General features: G+C 39.9%; 1 protein-coding gene and 1 long non-coding RNA gene across 2 annotated transcripts in view; both read left to right on the forward strand.

The window, feature by feature from the left end:
• The window catches only part of LOC119898138 (B-cell receptor CD22-like), a 509,835-nt gene that overhangs the window by 464,641 nt on the left and 22,248 nt on the right, over window positions 1–22,946 (forward strand). The window contains exons 2-4 of the mRNA XM_038712314.1: window positions 4,495–4,722; window positions 5,730–5,984; window positions 20,146–20,406. Of these exons, the coding sequence (XP_038568242.1) occupies window positions 4,620–4,722; window positions 5,730–5,984; window positions 20,146–20,406 (619 nt within the window). The 5' untranslated portion in view covers window positions 4,495–4,619. The remainder of the gene's footprint in view (window positions 1–4,494; window positions 4,723–5,729; window positions 5,985–20,145; window positions 20,407–22,946) is intronic.
• LOC119899289 lies at window positions 7,079–7,574 on the forward strand. Its single transcript, XR_005443784.1, has 3 exons — window positions 7,079–7,167; window positions 7,274–7,331; window positions 7,413–7,574. It is a non-coding gene; the product is annotated as an uncharacterized LOC119899289 (long non-coding RNA).

Consider the following 22,946-nt stretch of genomic DNA (forward strand, 5'->3'; position numbering starts at 1 on the left):
GTAATTTAGCATATAGAAAACAATCAGCTGTTAAGTAGCAAGTAAACAGCGTAGTGTATAAACAGGCAACTGTTTCCTAACACATTAGTAAAACTACTTTATACTTCTGTTAGCACTCTTTGTAACAGAGGTGGGGGACTCAAGTCACATGACTTGATTCGAGTCGATGCACGTTTGAAGACTTGAGACTTGCTTGAGTAAAACAGACAAAGACTCGACTTTGACTTGAGACAGATTTTTTTAATAAGTACTTGCATTTGCTCTTTCCAACATTTGCACATAATCCTGCAACCATGTGCGCTTCACATAACGTTAGCAGACTGGTTCTCCATAACAGCGCCGTAGAAAAAGACTGTTACGTGTGGTACAACACAGACATTCAAGGGTTCTGTTGTCGATGACGGTAGCTCAAAAATCAGTGACACCACCACAACAACATCCTACTTCATCCGTCAATATGGAACCTATAAAGAAAGGAACGTTACGTGACTGTGGCTTTTCTATCGGCTGGTCGAACGCTTAGAGAGCTAACGTTACCTTTTAGCTACACCCAGTTGTTTGGCTACAGTTTGGTGCAGTTTGTAACTTTATGTGAAAACCTCCTAGAGGACGGATTCTGACATAAATGGAAATAAAGGCTCAATGAATAAATAAGCATCCAATTAAATGCACAGAAAATACAGCAAATAAATAAATGTAGGCAATAATTAAATTATACAATGAGACATAAATATATCTATCTAGTTTAATTATCTTCTTTATTTATTCACCTTTTGTATATACGTTGTGTTAACACCTCATTCTGAAAACCGGACTTTTGTGTCTTTGTGTCTTTCACAAAGTCTGATGTAATTTGATATATTATGTTGTATGTGGTGCTTGCATCGTGTACTATTGAGATTTGATAGCATCTCTTCAGACTCTCAGACTGCAGCTCTTGTCTTTTTAAAGAGAGAAACTGACAGAACAAAGTCTTTAACCCTGCCTGAATGTCACAAGCACATAGAGCGCTGTTAAAAGTTTGAGCTGATTCGTTCTTGTTGCTATTGTGCAAAACAGATGCTGCCTGCAGTGCTCCAAGATAACAGCAAGACTTTATCACCTACAACAATAAAATCAGAATTGGGTTTATTGCCAAGCAGGTTTTAACTTGCAAGCAATTTACTTTGGTGCATAAATAAGAATTGCTTTAAAAAAAGCAAATTAAAAGAAAGTACTGTAACCACAACAGTAGGCTAACAATGTGATGTCTTTTCATAATAAAGCAACAACAGTCCCCTTTCATTCTACTTCTACACCTGTACTTTTTCTCATATGTCAGGGTTTGCAGAGTGTGTGTACAGGTTGAGGATCCAAATGCAGGACACAGAAGCAGAGCAGCAACAGCTCTAGAGATTTATTAACAAAAAGGGTACGCACAACTGGGAGTGGCAGAGTTCCAACAAGTCGAAATAAAACAAGTAATCCAAACTGAGAATCCAAAGGGGGAGTCAAAAAACACAACCTGATCAAAAGACTAAAATCCAATATCCACAGGAGCAGGCAGGGAACAAGCAACAATGGACCAACAAGAGCAGAACAGGAATGGCAAACATTTATACACTGGCTAACAAGCAGGGAGAGAATGTACAGGTGAGACACATGACACATGAATCAAGACAAGACAGGAGCAAGCTGGATGCAAACAGATGCAGACAACCTCAAAGCAAAGCAGGAAAGGGACTGGAAAGAAAGCGCTCTGACAAAAATGTAACTTGGTACCAACACTGAACGTACAACTCTCAAAAACTGAAAGAGATGAGGACACGGACAAGACTGACAAGTGGACAAAAACCAGAACGACAATGGACCAGGATGAGTAACACAAAACACAAAATACATGTGACTCAAAACTGGAAGAAACTAGTAAACACAACTGAGGACCAAGACAAAGAACTGACACAGAAGCCTGACCACAGAAGAACTAAAACCAGAACACAGAATGAGACGGAACCAAAAACTGAACTAAGTTGAAGATGCAAATAAACATAAACAAGGCTGAACAGAGGAAACACAAGACATGGAACAAAACCCCCTAACACAAGACAGGAAAAGCCAACGCCATAAACATATTGAAACAAGAATCAGAACTCAAAGCAGACGAGGCAAAATAACAGACAGACCGAGACCAGGATTGTGACAGACAAGCCAAAATGTCTGCTGTGAAAAAGGTCTGTTGAGCCAGTTTTAAGTCTAAATGATCTCAAGCTTTTAAAGGTGAATCATAAAGAACTCTTTGTGACAGCGACTGCATTGAATTAGATTCTTTTGCAGATGGTCAAGGTTACCTTTCAACAACCACCTTCACACATCTGCCTGTCACAAGTCTGTCTCCTGGTGTTGTTGAGTCTGACTGCAGTTTCTGATGTGCTCTGTGTTACAGTGATACAGGCTCAGAATGGCTGGGGAGTGACTTACACCTCTACTCAGATCTGTGCCTTAAAAGGATCAACAGTGGAAATAAGCTGCACCTACACATACCCATCCAGAATAAATGACCGTGATACTACAGTTGAGGAAACATTCTGGTTTACTCAGATGAATGGAGATGTACCTGTGGATCTGAGAACAGACTCAGAGTACGCAGGTCGTTTGCAGTACAGTTGTTCTAACAACATCTGCACTCTGAGAATCACAGACCTGAGAGAGAGCGACTCAGCTGAGTACAAGTTCAGGTTCATAACAAACCAACCAGGTGGAAGCTTTACTGGTTCACCTGGAGTCACTTTGTCTGTCACAGGTAACATTTGTGTTAGAAACCATGTAAGTTAGCTGTTAATCTACTGTTAATCTCAGTGTGCCAATTATCATACGTGGAAATTGACAGTTCAGTTATTATATTTGTTTTATATCTTTACAAATACAGGTTTCCGGGTGCAGATGAGCAGCTCACATTCATGCATGTTTTACACGTGTACATGGTCACAGCTTAAGTGTCTCAGCAGTTGTCGTCTACCTGATCAAACCTCCTACATCTGGTACAAGAATGGACAGAAAATTAAGGAAGCATCTTCTTATTCAGACTACTTTTATCCTGCAGACAGCTATTCATGTGCCCTTAAAGGACTTGAGGAATTTCCTTCTCCATCAGTGTGTGAGTTCACTCCACAATCTTCTACTAATGTGACTAATGTTCTGTACCATGACCAGTGTTGGGCTGAAATTGTAATTGTACTAGTTACTTATTACTTCTTAAAAAGTAATACTTTACTTATTACTGGGTGATAAAAGTAACTAGTTACGTTACTCGTTACGTTACTCTATATTTTCTGCACACACCTTTATTAGAGCATTATTAAGTTATTTTACAAAACACAACGTTGCTTAACGCCACTCCCCACGAGTGGATGCATCACTGACAGTAGCAACCGGAGTTTATTTCTATACACTAAGTTTCATGTTGCTGTGCTGTTCAGCTGATGCTTCAATAGATTAGATGTAGAATTGTTTTGCTGGTCGCACAAAGTTTACAACGCACGACAATGTTCTTTGCATCTTATTCTGTGATACAATAATGGGAGTACTTACTGCTGTAGGAACAACGCCTCTCTCCCTTTTCTTCATTCTGTCTTCAGCTTCTTGGCTGAACAGCTGACTTGAACACGTCGATGCGTTCAGGAACACAGTAACGCAGTGTTATTAGGATTAGTAACTGTATATTATAGTTATTGCATAAAGTGTTTTGGAAATCGTAATCCGTTACACTACTAGTTACTGGGAAAAGCAACAATATTACAGTAACGCGTTACTGCCCAACACTGACCATGACTTCATGTATCTTTTATGATGAGCAACCCCATCCACAGCAATACAACTAGCTGTGAATTACTGCAGTAAAGACTATAGTTTTTGTAATAATAATAAAAATATTATTATATTTTTCAGGTGGCCACGGTCATTCATGCAACAGAGTGACTTACACTGACAGAAGCATCTGTGCCTTCAAAGGCTCATCAGTGGACATTTCTTGTACTTACAGTTTGTACTACAGTTATGAAACTATCAGATCTAAATTCTGGTTCAGTCCTGAACGTAGTCTTCAGTGGCAGAATCCCTCACAGCCTGAGGACCTTAGTAAGACTCCCAGTATGCAGGTCGTGTTCAGGTCCTTGAAACAGAGAGAGGACGCTCCACTCTGAGAATCACTGACCTGAGAGTGAGCGACTCAGCTGAGTATCACTTCAAATTCACAGCATATACCTTTGAATGGAGGAGTAGTTTACCTGGTACAACTCTGACTGTCACAGGTACTGATGAACACAAACTGTAACAGCACATTTAAACTATCTGATGACAAGTGAGTGTGCTGAATAGTGATCCTAATGGGAAAGAATTGTTATGTCTGATTAATTGATTACATGATTGTTATAATGTTCTATTGTTTATATCTCTGTGTATGTTGTGATTCAGCACCACATAAAGACAAACATTTCTGTTTTTTCTCCACAGATTTAGATCTCCAGGTTCAGGTGATCAGATCAACAGTCTACAAGAATTATACTGAGGCAGAGCTGCTTTGTCACAGCAGCTGTCGTCTTCCTGATCGTTCTTCCTACGTCTGGTTCAAGAATGGACAGAAAATGGAAAGCGTGGAGACATCTTCTTATAAAGATCAGTTTTATCCTGGAGACATCATCTCCTGTGCTGTAAAAGGACATGAGGATTTCCGCTCTCCTTCAGTGTGTGAGTTTACTCCACTGTGTCGGGAAAACAGCACACATACACTGAAATTACAATACAAATTACAATTTCAGACGTATTGGAGTCTTCTAGATCTTAATGTGGACGCAGCATCATTATTTAGAGAAAGGAAAAGCAATATCCATGTTGTACATAACAAATTATTTCCTATTACATGATTTTTTTGTGATTCAGGAATATTTAAAGTATAATATCTGTTGTTGCCACATTTAATGTTTTAGTTGTTTTAATGTTTCTGTTACTGAGATGCTCTGTTACTTCTATTGATGATGTCATGATCAGTAGCTTTCAGCTGGAGTTTATTTTACAGTTTTTGACTGAGACAGAATGGATATTGTTAGTCTTGTTAAATGTTAAAATGGAGTTACGAGTTTCTGAAGATTTATTCCTGACAGGCATAAGCAGCCTCTCTGTGTTCTGGGACCTCCTGATTTACAGAATAAGCACTGTTAGGTTTTTGCAAACTTGTCTGGGGTCTTAAATGTGTGTAAAGTCAGCATTAATGTTGTCTGTTGGGTCATAGAGTTACAGCAAAGTCACTTTAAGACTCAGAAAGTCTAAAGAAATGTCTGCTTTTAGATGGACATACACATTATTTTGGTTGTGTTGAGAGAGTAAGGTCAGACTGATGTTACCTGTCCACAGCAATATTCAATGTGAATAATGTTAGAAATTGATGTGGATTCTTTCCCATCTTCCTACCTATTATTTTTTTTTATAACTACTCTGCTTGGTTGCCTTTTGGGTGACAGTACAGAGAGAGAGAGGAGGATAGAGAGAGAGAGAGAGAGAGGAGAGAGAGCAGGGTGTAGTCATCACAGAGAGAGAGACAGACAGACATATAGTGAAGTCAAGACTGATGGGCTGCATGTCACATTCTCATTAGGAGCTGAGCCCTCCTAAACGTCTGATGCTAGAATCGCACCTGGTCAATCGTCTCTGATTACATATTCTAATATTTAAGTAATTGATGTTCATCTCTTCTCCAGATGCTCCAAAGCTTCCCTCTGTGTCAGTGAGTCCCTCTGCTGAGATAGTGGAGGGCAGTTCAGTGACTCTGACCTGCAGCAGTGATGCTAACCCAGCAGCTAAATACACCTGGTACAAGGAGAACCAAACACTGCTCAGTGAAGAACCACAGCTTGTCTTCAGCTCCATCCAGTCCTCTGACTCTGGAGAGTATTACTGTGCAGCTGAGAACCAGCTGGGGAGGAGGACATCTGAATACATCATTAATGTGAAATGTGATTTAAAATTTAAAAATAGCAAACATCTTAAATCTGTCCAGTCTTTGCAGGAGAAGATTAGAGTTATATGCAGTTTTTGGATTCAAATCGTCACACATCCATTCATCAGACCACCTTCTCCCCTAAAATGATGCTGCACACAGCTGTTCCCAGTTTATAATAAATACCAGATGTGCTACTGTAATAACACACCCTTAACCTAGAATAATCCTAACACATCTCCTCCAGATGCTCCAAAGACCTCCTCTGTGTCAGTGAGTCCCTCTGGTAAAATCATGGAGGGCAGTTCAGTCCTGTGCAGTGTTGTCAACGTAGAAGAGAGGTTGAACACATTATTAGCAGGAGGAACACAGAAACAGCAGCTGGAGCAAGACTCAGGAACATCTATCATCAGGGCTTCTCATCCTCTTTTGAGTTGAATTTGAATGTATTTTGTATTCATGTGGGAAGACACCAAGTTTCTTCATAGAAAAGGATCATGAAGACGACACCTGTGACCAAGTTTCACGTACAGGTCTATTATTGTTTATTATAGCCTGCTAGCTAGCTTTGTAGGGGGGACAAGAGTCTTACTCATGAAGCAGGAAGTAACACTAGGACATTAGAATAATGAATAAAATTAAATGTATTGCACCTTTTAGCTCGTAGCAGTCCACGCCTAAACACAGGTAGATTGATAAGTTTTCTCTTTTCTCCTCCAGATGCTCCAAAGCTTCCCTCTGTGTCAGTGAGTCCCTCTGCTGAGATAGTGGAGGGCAGTTCAGTGACTCTGACCTGCAGCAGTGATGCTAACCCAGCAGCTAAATACACCTGGTACAAGGAGAATGAAGACTCACCAAAAGCATCAGGACAGAACTTCACCATCACTGACTTGAGAGCTGAACACAGTGGGAATTATTACTGTGAAGCCCAGAACAGAAGAGGACGTCATAACTCCACCTTACATCTGATTGTTGTGGCAGGTACGTTTCTCCATGACACTACTTGGCTGATTAACAGAAGAGCATCACACATCACAAACTGATTCATGAATCAACTCTACTAATGAGGTCCAGCACAGTTTATCTAATAACTGTCTATCTCCATTTCTAGGTAAATCTACAATGATAATAAATATCATCAGGTTGACTCTGGTGGTTGTGATGCTGATTCCTCTGCTTCTGGTTTGTCTGTGGATGAGGTGAAACTATAAGAATAAATTAGTTCCATCACTGATCTTTCAATATTGACTTTCATAGTTTAGGAGTTATTGACTTTTTATTTATTTGCTTTTGGATTCAATTTAGGAAGAAGAAAACTCTGAGCTCCACCACTGAACCAAATGAACCCATAGAGACATTAGAGGTGAGAAATCTGATGGGCCACAGTGACAGAACTTCCATTAATTCCATTTATGAGGCCGTTGCCTCTCTCTCTCCCCATCAGTTGGAGTCTGATCCTGATTGTAGCAACGCCTCAGCCTTGAACCAAAACTGTAACCAGAGGGACTCACCTGGATGGAAACAGAGAGAAGTACAGCATTGAAGTAGTCAGTGGAGAACAGGGGGCTGTGGAGGATGAGGATACATTTACCTTTAACTGCAAACATTTTCATTTTTTAGTTTTCATTAGCAGCAGCAGGTAGACGTCAGCAGCAGCATGTAGCACAAGATTAGAGTAGAATGTAAGCGTCATTGTTACCTGTGCAGGTACATTACATAAGTTCAGGATTTTACTCAGTATACAAAATGTTATTTCAAAATGTATAAAATAATGTAATGTAATAAATTGCTTTTAAGAAACACTGGTTGTCCTTTCACATCACACCTGTGCTGGTAATGAAAGCCAATAACTTCTGATCAAAACAAACATGTAGAACTGGAAGCTAAGTATTTCACAGCATGTACAGTCTATATTTAAACACTGAAATCAAACAGAAGCCCAGCTCTGTCACACTTTGCTAGTTGTATCATTTTCAATGTGTTGCAGTGGCTGATTGAAATAAACAGCCAGCTTCCACAACAACTCTGCAGTTTGATCATCATTTCAGTTTCCTCTCACTGCTGCAGAGGGCGACAGTGTGCAGAAAGGTTTGGATTTTAGCTTTAAACAAAGTCTTTGTGTTTATTATTCAGAATTAATTTTGTATTTATCAAAATAGACCAATTATTATTATTATTTATTAGAAGACACCAGGAACAAGAGCATATAGAGCGTGTTGGAGAGGTGACTGATGGTGCGTTCATGAATAATTAAAGTTTCATCAATGGTGATAAATGATCCAAACGTCCTGCGAGGTACAGACAGCTCGGCACAACACCGGCGAAGCTGGTGCTCCGTCAATTCAGCAGGTGTTTCTCTGCTACTACACACACACACACATTACGCCCACACATGTGTGCTTCCTTAAGGGTTAGGGTTACAATTTTTGATTTATTCACGCACTTTAAAGACATTTATAAAATGCGTCACATATTTATTTACAGCATTATATGTTGAAGTGTATATTGTAATAGGCAGCATGTTAACTTATTGGGAGAAAACTTGTAGTTCTATTTCAGTCTGATCTGAAATAGAATTGAGGACCCCCATATCACCAAAATGGTATGGTCCTCATTTCATAACGCTCTTTCGAAGCTTCGACTGTGAAACTGACAGTCGATTCAGGCTCCTCCCATCGAAGTATCGAATCTTCGACTATTCGGGATCAGCCCTGGTCTATACATATTTTGCAAACATGTAATTTGTAATATGGTTATAAGGGTTAGTTTGCTGTCCATGTAGAGTGAACTAGATGTCTGCGTGTTGTTTATATGCTCTGATGATGCTAATCCAACACATCTTTGTAGTAGCATCCATGTTGATTCCACATTCAGACTTCAGAGCACATGAACACACTGAAGTTGGAAGAACTACTTCACAACTTGCATGTGAATGCACCGTGAGCCGCTGACTGCAATTTGCAACCCTCACCACTAGATATCACTAAAACTTACACACTGAACCTTTAAACTAAGTATTTGAATCTTGACCACAGTGAAGTAACTAACATTTTGGGAGATTTACTGTGTAGTTTTCAAGAAGAGCATGAACTTTATTTATCTGGAGGGAAATTGTTGTGCAGCAGTTGCAATACAAAGCAGGAATAAATGCAAATATATAGACTGCAAACAGATAATATAAAATATCAAAGGTGCAATTCCAAAATATACACAAAAATAGAAGCAGGTTACCGGTCCATGTCCGTTATGTTACACATTTTGTCCCATAATAATAATAAATAATCTATATTTTTATTGCATATGTTTTTCTGCTCATGTGTCATCAGCATAATTATATCACAGTTTGCATTTCCAAACAAGATCCACCAGTTCATTTAATATGTGTGTGCCTTATCTTAATATAACAGTTAAAACTAGTTTAGTTTAACATCTTGGAAATATGACTGTCACTGTGTATCTATTAGAGTTTGTGGACGTTGACTGTTGTTTCTGTTTCTCACTGAGTCAGGGCTCCGTGTGCAGGAGCTAGTCTCTAAAGTCTCCTTACTGGGGATCATTTAAGTGTGGGGAACACAGCAGGTGTGTACCTCATTGTCCTTCTTACATCTGATACAAGAAAAGGTCAGAAGGAAGAAAAATATCCTTCTTATTCAGAGTATTTTCTTTTTTTACAACATAGATTTGTGTGTGTTGTACATAACTCCATCCAGTGGTGCCTTTTAGTTAATGTGCTGTACCATGACTACAGATATATATAGATATACATATATGTGTGAATGAGTGAGAGTGACCTCACTTCCCCTTTCTGTTTTAGCAACATGCATTAGTCATTGAGCTCTAGAGTAGCACTGTACAAGAGTCATGAACAAGATGTTGGATCCATGGCAGAATCCTTTGATTATTTTAAATCCTGCATGTTTGCACATTGCTGTGTTGCTTTGCAAGTTACTACCAACAACTGTCCATCAGTGGAAATGTGTGTAACCAGCAGCAGATATGTGTAATGCTTTCCTCGTGTGCTGACGTGTTAATGTTTGTCCTTCTCCTGCACGAGACAAACACAACCATTTCTGCATCATGCAAAAAACAGGAAGAATAATAAAGATTATAAGAATAATAATCATTTTTTCATTTCATCCTGAAGACTTGAGATTTCCAGATTTTCATCTGTAGATGAATCCTAATAATGTAAAGAGGAAGGAAGCCAGGGCAGCTTTTATCATACCAACTATACCAACCACAGAGAAACAAACTGGTCAAAGACCACATCCTGCCTTTTTCATTACAGATATTTATAGTGACTAACTGACGTACAGGACTTCTCATATATGTGATCTACCTGCTGATTTAACAGACGTGAGGAGCAGCTATGAGTTTAACAGCAGCAGCGAGTGGATTTATTGTCTTCCTTCTCTCTGTACAAGGTACTGTCCATCTACATTTATAATGTGAGACATTTAGCACATTTGATGTGTGATGTTGTGAACTGTGGCGAGATCTCTGCAACACCAGACATTCACTTCTCTTTCTTTAAACTGACGTCTGTACAAGACGACCAACAGAGAGCTGTTTTTACACCAGTAACATATCTGTACCTTTATAAGTTAACAATGTAAACTTTATAAACTGAAGTTCACAAATTGTATTGTGTCGACTTTTAAAAGCCATCAGGGCCCTGGGGTATGTCTGACAGAAAGGGTTTGGAACCACTAAGTTAGTTCACTGATCACCAAGTCTCCCACTTTATCAGTTTCCTTGTCATAACTTCAATGTGAATTATGTTTACTCAGTATTCAGTATCAATAATTTGCTCAACTGATTATAAATCAATAATTTGTAATCACTGTTGATAAAAGTGCTTTATACAGTATATATATATACAGTGTTTTGTTGTGTTCCTAAGTTATAACCGTTTTTCACAGCAGACATTTCATAGCAGGAAAAACACAGGTGAAACAAATTCCATTAATGGAGACTCAGTTTCATCAAGTGTCTGAGTAATCCCTGCCCTGTGGCCACGATGCACAACGTCAGGATCCTGGAACTAGCTCAACTAAATGGAAGCAGGATTATAGAAAACTACTGTTCTGATTTACACCCTTCAACTTGGTGGAAGGATGTAGCATGGACCAAGGAAGAACCCGTTCAATTTCAGAGGGGATCTGAATCTGATACACAAATTATTTTTCAGAGCCCTGACACCCCCCTTAATGTTCCACCCCTGAGAATGGGGAAGACTATCATGAGAGTCAAAAGAGATGTTTCTTCAGCGAGAACTTTTACTCTAATGATTCTTGTACAAAAAAGAAGTTTATACAATTTTACAGGAAATTCCCAGGTGCAGAGAATGCACACACTTCTTCACTGATACAGTATGTACCTGAGACATAATCCTTACTCAGACAGAATAAATCTATAGTAACAACACAGACTGAAGTCCTGTAAGACTAACATATTGCAACAAAATATGTACACTAGTAGACAGTAATTTAGCATATAGAAAACAATCAGCTGTTAAGTAGCAAGTAAACAGCGTAGTGTATAAACAGGCAACTGTTTCCTAACACATTAGCAAAACTACTTTATACTTCTGTTAGCACTCTTTGTAACAGAGGTGGGGGACTCAAGTCACATGACTTGATTCGAGTCGATGCACGTTTGAAGACTTGAGACTTGCTTGAGTAAAACAGGATTTTCTTAATAAGTACTTGCATTTGCTCTTTCCAACATTTGCGCATAATACTGCAACCATGTGCGCTTCACATAACGTTAGCGGACTGGTTCTCCATAACAGCGGCGTAGAAAAAGACTGTTACGTGTGGTACAACACAGACATTCAAGGGTTCTGTTGTCGATGACGGTAGCTCAAAAATCAGTGACACCACCACAACAACATCCTACTTCATCCGTCAATATGGAACCTATAAAGAAAGGAACATTACGTGACTGTGGCTTTTTTATAGGCTGGTCGAACGCTTAGAGAGCTAACGTTACCTTTTAGCTACACCCAGTTGTTTGGCTACAGTTTGGTGCAGTTTGTAACTTTATGTGAAAACCTCCTAGAGGACGGATTCTCATCACAGAGAACGGTCTAGACCTGCTCTTTTATGAAAAGCGCTGTGAGATAACTGTTGTTGTGATTTGGTGCTATATAAATAAAATTGAAATTGAAATTGAAAATTGAAATTCTGACATAAATGGAAATAAAGGCTCAATGAATAATAAGCATCCAAATAATGCACAAAAAATACAGCAAATAAATAAATGTGGGCAATAATTAAATTATACAATGAAACATAAATATATCGATCTAGTTTTATTGGCTTCTTTATTTATTCACCTTTTGTATATACGTTGTGTTAACACCTCATTCTGAAAACCGGACTTTTGTGTCTTTGTGTCTTTCACAAAGTCTGATGTAATTTGATATATTATGTTGTATGTGGTGCTTGCATCGTGTACTATTGAGATTTGATAGCATCTCTTCAGACTCTCAGACTGCAGCACTTGTCTTTTTAAAGAGAGAAACTGACAGAACAAAGTCTTTAACCCTGCCTGAATGTCACAAGCACATAGAGCACTGTTAAAAGTTTGAGCCGATTCGTTCTTGTTGCTATTGTGCAAAACAGATGCTGCCTGCAGTGCTCCAAGATAATAGCAAGATCTTTTCACCTACAACAATAAGTTCAGAGTCAGGTTTATTGCCAAGCAGGTTTTAACTTGCAAGCAATTTACTTTGGTGCATAAATAAAGCGGAAAGAAAGCGCTCTGACAAAAATGTAACTTGGTACCGACACTGAACGTACAACTCTCAAAAACTGAAAGAGATGAGGACACGGACAAGACTGACAAGTGGACAAAAACCAGAACGACAATGGACCAGGATGAGTAACACAAAACACAAAATACATGTGACTCAAAACTGGAAGAAACTAGTAAACACAACTGAGGACCAAGACAAAGAACTGACACAGAAGCCTGACCACAGAAGAACTAAAACCAGAACACAGAATGAGACGGAACCAAAAACTGAACTAAGTTGAAAATGCAAATAAACATAAACAAGGCTGAACAGAGGAAACACAAGACATGGAACAAAACCCCCTAACACAAGACAGGAAAAGCCAACGCCATAAACATATTGAAACAAGAATCAGAACTCAAAACAGACGAGGCAAAATAACAGACAGATCGAGACCAGGATTGTGACAGACAAGCCAAAATGTCTGCTGTGAAAAAGGTCTGTTGAGTCAGTCCATCCATCCATCGTCAACCGTACAGGGTCACGGGGGGCTGGAGCCAATCCCAGCTGACATCGGGCGAGAGGCGGGGTGCACCCTGGACAGGTGCTCTGCGAAAAACAACCAGTCACGCTCACATTCACACCTAAGGAGAATTTAGGGTCGCCAATCAACCTTGTCCGCATGTCTTTGGACGGTGGGAGGAAGCCAGAGCACCCGGAGTGTTGAGCCAGTTTTAAGTCTAAATTGTCTCAAGCTTTAAAAGGTGAATCATGAAGAACTCTTTGTGACAGCGACTGCATTGAATTAGATTCTGGGCTTTTTGCAGCTGGTCAAGGTTACCTTTCTACAACCACCTTCACACATCTGCCTGTCACAAGTCTGTCTCCTGATGTTGTTGAGTCTGACTGTAGTTTCTGATGTGCTCTGTGTTACAGTGATACAGGCTCAGAATGGCTGGGGAGTGACTTACACCTCTACTCAGATCTGTGCCTTAAAAGGATCAACAGTGGAAATAAGCTGCACCTACACACACCCATCCAGAATAAATGGCCGTGATACTACAGTTGAGGAAACATTCTGGTTTACTCAGATGAATGGAGATGTACCTGTGGATCTGAGAACAGACTCAGAGTACGCAGGTCGTTTGCAGTACAGTTGTTCTGACAACATCTGCACTCTGAGAATCACAGACCTGAGAGAGAGCGACTCAGCTGAGTACAAGTTCATGTTCATAACAAACCAACCAGGTGGAAGATTTACTGGTTCACCTGGAGTCACTTTGTCTGTCGCAGGTAACATTTGTGTACGTTGGCTGTTAATCTCAGTGTGCCAATTATCATATGTGGAAATTGACAGTTCAGTTATTATATTTGTTTTATATCTTTACATATACAGGTTTCCAGGTGCAGATGAGCAGCTCACAATCATGCAAGACTTACATTTGTACATGGTCACAGCTGAAGTGTCTCAGCAGCTGTCGTCTACCTGATCAAACCTCCTACATCTGGTACAAGAATGGACAGAAAATTAAGGAAGAAGCATCTTCTTATTCAGACTACTTTTATCCTGCAGACAGCTATTCATGTGCCCTTAAAGGACATTTTCCTTCTCCATCAGTGTGTGAGTTCACTCCACAAACTTCTACTAATGTGACTAATGTTCTGTACCATGACCAGTGTTGGGCTGAAATTGTAATTGTACTAGTTACTTATTACTCCTTAAAAAGTAATACTTTACTTATTACCAGGTGATAAAAGTAACTATTTACGTTACTCGTTACGTTACTCTATATTTTCTGCGCACAATTTTATTAGAGCACTATTAAGTTATTTTACGAAACACAACGTTGCTTAACGCCACTCCCCACGAGTGGATGCATCACTGACAGTAGCGGCTGGAGTTTATTTCTATAGGCTAAGTTTCATGTTGCTGTGCTGTTCAGCTGATGCTTCAATAGATTAGATGTAGAATTGTTTTGCTGGCCGCACAAAGTTTACAACGCACGACAATGTTCTTTGCATCTTATTCTGTGATACAATAATGGGAGTACTTACTGCTGTAGAAACAACGCCTCTCTCCCTTTTCTTCATTCTGTCTTCAGCTTCTTGGCTGAACAGCTGACTTGAACACGTCGATGCGTTCAGGAACACAGTAACGCAGCGTTATTTGGATTAGTAACTGTAATATTATAACTGTTTTGGAAATCGTAATCCGTTACACTACTAGTTACTGGGAAAAGCAACAATATTACAGTAACGCATTACTGCCCAACACTGACCATGACTTCATGTATCTTTTATGATGAGCAACCCCATCCACAGCAATACAACTAGCTGTGAATTACTGCAGTAAAGACTATAGTTTTTGTAATAATAATAAAAATTATTATTATATTTTTCAGGTGGCCACGGTCATTCATGCAACAGAGTGACTTACACTGACAGAAGCATCTGTGCCTTCAAAGGCTCATCAGTGGACATTTCTTGTACTTACAACAGTTATGAAACTATCAGATCTAAATTCTGGTTCAGTCCTGAACGTAGTCTTCAGTGGCAGAATCCCTCACAGCCTGAGGACCTTAGTGAAGACTCCCAGTATGCAGGTCGTGTTCAGGTCCTTGAAACAGAGAGAGGACGCTCCACTCTGAGAATCACTGACCTGAGAGAGAGCGACTCAGCTGAGTATCACTTCAAATTCAACACATGGAGCTTTGAATGGTGGAGTAGTTTACCTGGTACAACTCTGACTGTCACAGGTACTGATGAACACAAACTGTAACAGCACATTTAAACTATCTGATGACAAGTGAATGTGCTGAATAGTGATCCTGGGAAAGAACTGTATGTGTGATTCAGTGATTAGATGATGGTCACAATATTTTGTTGTTTAAATCTCTGTGTATGTCTGTGTGATTCATTATTACAAAAAGAATATTTCAAATATTTCTGTTTTTTCTCCACAGATTTAGATCTCCAGGTGCAGGTGATCAGATCAACAGTCTACAAGAATTATACTGAGGCAGAGCTGCTTTGTCACAACAGCTGTCGTCTTCCTGATCGTTCTTCCTACGTCTGGTTCAAGAACGGACAGAAAATGGAAAGGGTGGAGACATCTTCTTATAAAGATCAGTTTTATCCTGGAGACATCATCTCCTGTGCTGTAAAAGGACATGAGGATTTCTGCTCTCCTTCAGTGTGTGAGTTTACTCCACTGTGTCAGGAAAAAAACATGCTTATGCACAATACTATTATAATTTCAGACATAACCATATTAGAGTATTCTATACCGTAATAATTCATTTTTCATTGTAAAACTTTATAATGGAGTAAAGTTTCTGAAGATTTATTCCTCACAGACTCGACAGACATCTTAGTAGTAAGAAATCCTAATATTGTCATTCGCTCTGATAAGGTTGTGTGTAAAGCTCCTCTTTTGAAAAGATGTAGTCTATTAAAGAGGTGGTATTCTGCTCATTTTCAGGTTCAAAATCTTACCAGAACAGGTTTACATGGTTTCATTTTCAAAAAACACCATATTTTTCTCATACTGCACATTGCTGCAGCTCCTCTTTTCACCCTGTGTTGTACGCTCCGCTCTTGAGCTACAGAGTGATGCATCTTACTTGTACAAAATCTTTGCTGGGAGTTGCACATGCGTAGTTCCCAGGTAAGGACTACTAGCCAATCAGAAGCAGAGAAGGGCGGGTCGTAAGAAACAAGGTAGTGTGATCCAAATCAAAGTCTTCAGTCTGCGACCGAAACCTAGCAGATGGTAAAAGTTACTCACAAGTCCACAACCACACAACATCATTGTTCCACATCTTACCATAAAGCACTACAAAAATCACCATATTTCAACTCAATTTTACATCAAAATTGGCCAAACAATTTGAACGTTTGCTCAGTAGCTTTCACATCAGGTGTAACATTAGCATTATAGCTATAACTTTAGCTGTGTTGGCCAACGTTTACAACAACTCCGCACTTGAACAGTCTGAAGTTACATTGCCGTGTTTATTTTAAATATAATTCACAACCGATAAAGCATACTTACAGGTTGTGATTGTGAATTTCCAGGCCCAAACAGAGTCGGAGTAGCATCGTCTTTTAGGACTAATCTATGCTGCCTTCACCGAAAAATTCTACCAGAGCGCAAATCGATAGACTCGACTCTACTCGGCCCTGCTCCGTTTTCGTTACAGATAGTACCCAGAGATAGTACGTAGCTTGTCGTCATACGTCGACGTAATGTTCAATGCGACACACACACCAGCGATCCACACAGCTTTCTCTTTCATAAGTTAAAACATTTCAACATTCCTCAGAATGGAAAGACAGATAAGCGGTATGAAAAGCTTCCAGCTGTGTTTTCCTCTGCCGTTGTTGCTGCAGCGGTCTGTGTGACGGCGGGACCAGAGGGCTCTGTGAGCGGGCGGCTGGCCGGCCTCACGCGCTCCTCCCGCTTCTTATGGTGTATAATGAAAGTGCTGCATGGGATGTTAAAGATGATTTGAAAAGAGAAAAACTAAACTGACATTTTTGTCAGAAACACTGTTTTTAACAAAACTTTAATACAGAGAAGAAAATGATTTGCATTAGAAACAAGAGAAAAGAATAATAAATTATTTTTGTCTAAGAAAAAATCCACAATTAAAGCAGCAGGATAAAAACTTTATAGGCCTGTATCATTTTTGTGCACTTTTGGATTGTTTGTTTTGGATCTGCATTTCCTCAGTGCTCTGACTGGATTTGTGTTGATCATCATGAACCTCTGGTACCTCTGAGTAACTGGAGATACTTCCACCCGAAAGGAGTACACAGGTCTTTATTTTAGTGGATTATTCCCATACAAACGCATCTTCTGCTTTCTTATAGCATGAGTACTTAGGCTATAATAAAACATAGAATCAACTCTGGAAAGGCAGCCTAGTTGTGATATGACGATATGATGTGACATAAGGGCAGCCCTGCTAGTAGTTTGTGTTCTTTTTTAAACACCACCATGTCCCTTAATCATCAACATATCTGTAATTTCACAGCATTTAAGGGCTCTTTTCTCCATCTCAGCTCTGCCTTTTCTCTTTCTCTCGTTCTCCTGTGCATTTTTTCTACGCACACTCGCGCACTGACTGACCGCTGTGTTGATGTGTGTATGCATGCAATCAATTGCACGTGATGACAGAGATCATGCCATCAGGTTAAAACAAGAAGGGAGGCCGACGGTCTACGGTCTGAGTGACTGTGGCTGCCCTGTGACAGATTCAACTTTAATGGGCCTAATCTTGTTTGACAAAAGTCTGGATGTCATATTTGACGCGCCTCGAGCGGCGGCACTGCAGGAGAGAGTGAGACGCGCCTGTTGTGTGGATTCTCCTGCTATTAAAAAAGCTTGCTATCGCTGCCGCTGGTCAAGTTGTATTACAAAAAAAAAAACTGGTAATATTAAGTGGGGTTTTTTATAATTCGCCAACACCGAAAAAAAATTTCGGCACCACAAAAACAAATCCATCAGTAAACGAGAAACATTATTTTCTCAGGCAGTATGCAAACTGGTCATTGGTCTATCTTCACGAAGCCATCAGAGAGCTTCATGATAGAGGAGGCCATGAGTTTGTCAGAGAGATCCACCTTGTCCCGCCTCTCAATGGACCACCGGGCTGTTTTCTCTGTATCTTTCTTGTAGTTGGTTGGGGCGTCCATGAAAGGAGGGCTTTTCTTCATGGGCATGTGGAAAGGGTAACTAGCCTCTCCACCCCCAGTGCACTCTTTTCTGCCATCAGTTAGTCTTTCCTGACTGTCCTTCAGTCTTACTCTTATTAATAGAGCGGGTGAATAGATCAAGTTCCTGGGAATCAACGTCACAGAGAACCTGACATGGTCGTCCCACATGCTCCCAGCTTTTACAGAGGAGCAATGGAAACAGAAACACATTTATTTGGTTGTGGTCTGAGAGTGCTGTTTGCTGTCTGACACTGAATGCGTTGAAAGTGGAGGGGTCCATGTCAGTGATTGCATAGTCCACTACATTACACCCAAGAGCAGAAGAGTATGTAAATCTCCCTAAAGAGTCTCCTCTGATCCTACAGTCAAGAAAGTACAGACTTGAGGCTCGACAGAGGTGTAGCAGCCCCTGTACCACTACTGTTTGTCACACTATCAAGGTTGTTTCTGTGAGTGATAATTGGAGATTTACTAAGGGGTCTGGCCAAACACGTGATTATTACATTGTGGGTCAACAATATCCGGTTCAGTACCAGTTCTTGCATTCAGGTCTCTACATAGAAACAGATTTCCCTGGACTTTAAAGTGGGTGATTTCTGTGAGGCGATTGCTAAATATTTCCTCAATATGTCGATTTTATTGGTGGGACATAAATTGCACAAAGATAAATTTCCATGCTGATACTTGAATTTAGTTTTAGCCAGATGTGTGACTTCCCTTCCCTATCTGTCTAATAAACAAACACAGAATGAATGAATCGTCTCTGATTACATATTCTAATATTTAAGTAATTGATGTTCATTCTGTTACAATATACACTTCAACATATAATGCTGTAAATAAACATGTGAAAAGAAAGAAGCTTTTAATAAATGTTTCTAAAGTGCATGAATAAATCCAAAATTGTAACCCTAACCCTAAGGTCGGGGGCGTCAGCGCGCATGTGTGGGCGTAATGTGTATGTGTGTGTAGGTGTAGTGGCAGAGGAACACCTGCTGAAGAGACGGAGCCTCAAGCTTCACCGGTGTTGTGCCGAGCTGTCCGCACCTCGCGGGACGTTTGGATCATTTATCACCGCTGATGAACCTCAGAAAGAATATTATATCGCTTTTAAACAGTACCGCGACGTGCATGTACAGTTAGTTGTGAGGCACGCGCTCCCGCACAGCTCGGTACAAGACCGGTGAACGGCAGGCGAGCAGAGAGAAATAATAAGCCTCAGTTTAGCTCTAAATGTAACAGTGAGTAATAAATAGAGACTGCAGTGCCAACCACATGGACATTGCATGCAGCTCCCCTCTAAGTAAACCAATGTGAATTGTAATGGTACTTGCCAAAATGTGAGGTTCCAGCAACGAACTGAAGAAATAATGTTTTGCCCACAATGTGAGAAGTTTTGAGGTCAGTTTTTATTTTTTATTCATGTAAGAAGCCCCCAAGTTTCTTCATAGAAAAGGGTCGTGAAGAGAAAACCTGTGGCCAAGTTTCATGTACAAGTCTGTTAGTGACTGTTGTAGCCTGCTAGCTAGCTTTGTAGAGGCAACAACAGCCTTACTCATGAAGCAGGATTACTAAACCAGGCAGATAACAAAGTAAGGACATCAAAACAATGACTGAATTATTACTGTATTGCTCCTCCGAGCTTGTGGCAAACCATGCTTAAAACAGACCTGTAAACAAAGATTGATTGAAGTTGTCTTTCTTTTGTCCCTAGATGCTCCAAAGCTTCCCTCTGTGTCAGTGAGTCCCTCTGCTGAGATAGTGGAGGGCAGTTCAGTGACTCTGACCTGCAGCAGTGATGCTAACCCAGCAGCTAAATACACCTGGTACAAGGAGAACCAAACACTGATTCAGGGACCAGAGGACATTTATCATTTCACCTCTATCAGCTCTAAGGACAGCGGGATCTACCACTGCAAGGCTGAGAATGAGTATGGCCAGATCAACTCCACATCTGTATCCATAGATGTCCAGTGTAAGTACAAAACATCAGCAAAGCACTTCGACACACGATGTGTTTAATTACAGATGTAAATTTCTGATGAGCTTAGACTATCAAGTTCTAAAGTAGTATCACAAGGGGTTTAAAGGATCATTTCAGATTTTTTAAATTCTACCTACTATTATATTCACCAGAGCATTATTTGTTACTTGTTGGGTTATGGGCTGTTTTTTTGTAATTCCACAGATGTGCACTGTCTTCTGAGAAAGGTAAAATGATTGCCCGGTGGTGGGCGGGGGCTTTCAGCAAAGGAGAATAGCAGAGCAGAGTGGCATAACCTGAAAAAATATTGGATTTAAACATTGTGTCAGGGTTTGTCATGTGTGCAGGCAGGAGCAGGTTTTAGGACCCAAATGGAGGACAAGCAGACGAGACAGATACAGTCTCTTTGAGAATTTATTAACAAAAAGGGAGTCCCATAAAAATAACAAGGTAATCCATAAACAGAGGTTGTCTGCAGAGCAGCAAAAAGTCCAAAACAAAGAATAATCCACGGTGTAAGAGAACAAAGGGTAAAGCAGACAGACAAGCAAGACACACAGCAGGGGTTGAACATACAACGAACCAGCAAGAGCTGAACAGAAGTGACACACATTTAAGCACCGTGAGGAGGGTGGGAGCACAGACAGGTGATCCTAATAATGACAGCAGACAGACACAGGCAGGCAGGGTGATGGACAGACAGAAACACAGGGTGGTTCTCAAGTCTCTTATTTGTCGTTTCCTCGCTCCTTGATCCTCGCTTGAACTGGAAGTTGTTCCGCTCCGCCATCTTGCAGGCCGCCAAAGCTGTTGGGCCTTTCCGAAACAACACCCTCCCCACTTCCACTCTGAGACGAAGTGAACTCTGGTTGGACGCTCACAACCAAATCGAGTTCCCTAACCCGCGTTAAATGTAGCAGCCAACTTTCGGACAAACTACCCTTTCCCCCCAGCGTAAATAGGATCTGACGTTACCGCTGCCCTCACTGCTATTATATGTGTATCAAATAAACAATTGTATTGAGATTCAGCATTCATGTTGAGGAAAAGTGTGTTTTTTGCAATAACAAAACTCAAAGCATTTTTCAGTAATTTTGTGTTTGTGTTGAATATTTCTTTAAGAACATGACTTTAGATTTACGAAAAAGAAATGTTATAGTCTTTCATGAGAAGACTGATAAAGAAAAGCCTATATATTTGAACCTTTTTATTAGCCTATATCAGGGGTATTCAATTAGAATACAAAGAGGTCTAGTTAGAGAAAATTTCCCGAAGCAAAGGTCCGGAACATCAAAACGACGAACGTTATCATTCAGTACTATAACCTATAGTTGTATCAACACATGTTTTTAGTCAACAACGGACTGTCAAATCAAATAATATTTCAGTCAGTTTTCACATCAAACTGGAAGGATAATAAATAACTATTCAAATAATAAATTCTAAATTTAAGTAAACTAAATCAAAGTGCCTAATTTTTAGAAAAAATGTAATAAAAAGTGTAGCTTGAAGTGATGAAGTGTAGTCTTAACCAATTTTATAATAAACACACAAATGAACAGCTGTAATGCCTCCTCTTCTCTTTCATTTCCTCTTACAGAGCTACCACTTTCCTACTTTCTGTTGTTCAGTGAGAAACGTGAGCTCCAGCTAGCATATTGGAGATCTATGAGATATTCTGCTTTTGAACTGCCCGTGGGAGGAATGTACATGTAAAAATCTGTACATTCTTGATTAAAAGTCATGTGAAATCTCTTTTATCTTTCGTCTCCTCAATTCGGGTGTGTTTACAAAACGTCTCTGGTGAATCTCGCGGACTCGACTCACAAGCATCGGTATGCACAGATTTGATTGGCTGGGCAGCGTCACATGAGACGATTGGAGCACATGCGATTGGTCTGTGAGTTTCCTGGTCCTCTAAACCAGTACAGTAAATGCTAGAAAAGCTGCGCGGGTTAAAATAGAAACGCTCCGTCACGAGGTAGTAAGTCTCAATAATAAATGGGCTGTAGGTCAGCGGTCCGGAGAGGAAGGCGGCTGGGTCCAGATCCGGACCGCGGTCCGCCTATTAGTGACCTCTGGCCTATATGAAAAATATTACATTCACAAATACAACATTTCAATATAAATCATACATTACATTGAAGTATTATATAGTCTGAAGTATTTAACAGTTAAAATGTATAAAGATTTTTATTTAAAGCCTTTGTTGCTTGTTACGTTATCCCCTTGTGGATCATGTTCTATTATTCTGTTGTTTACTGTAGGCTATTTTGTTTTGGCTGAAGATTTTCATATAAGATGAATATGATTCAGTAAAAACAACCTTTGTATTGTCTATCAGAAAAGACTTCCTTCGTGGAAGTCTTTTAATGACCGACACGCCGCCTTTTCGGGTAGCCGTTATATTTATTGGACGCTGCAGCTGATTGGACTGATCTGATATCTCACATAACATTAAACTCAAGTGTATCGCACAAAAAAAAAAAAAAACATTTTAAAAAATCACAAAGAATTCACAGCACTTCAAT

This window comes from Micropterus salmoides, unplaced genomic scaffold, assembly GCF_014851395.1.
Source record: "Micropterus salmoides isolate LMB-PRFRI ecotype aquatic unplaced genomic scaffold, ASM1485139v1 Ms_hic_scaffold_1, whole genome shotgun sequence".
Taxonomy (NCBI): Eukaryota; Metazoa; Chordata; class Actinopteri; order Centrarchiformes; family Centrarchidae; genus Micropterus; species Micropterus salmoides.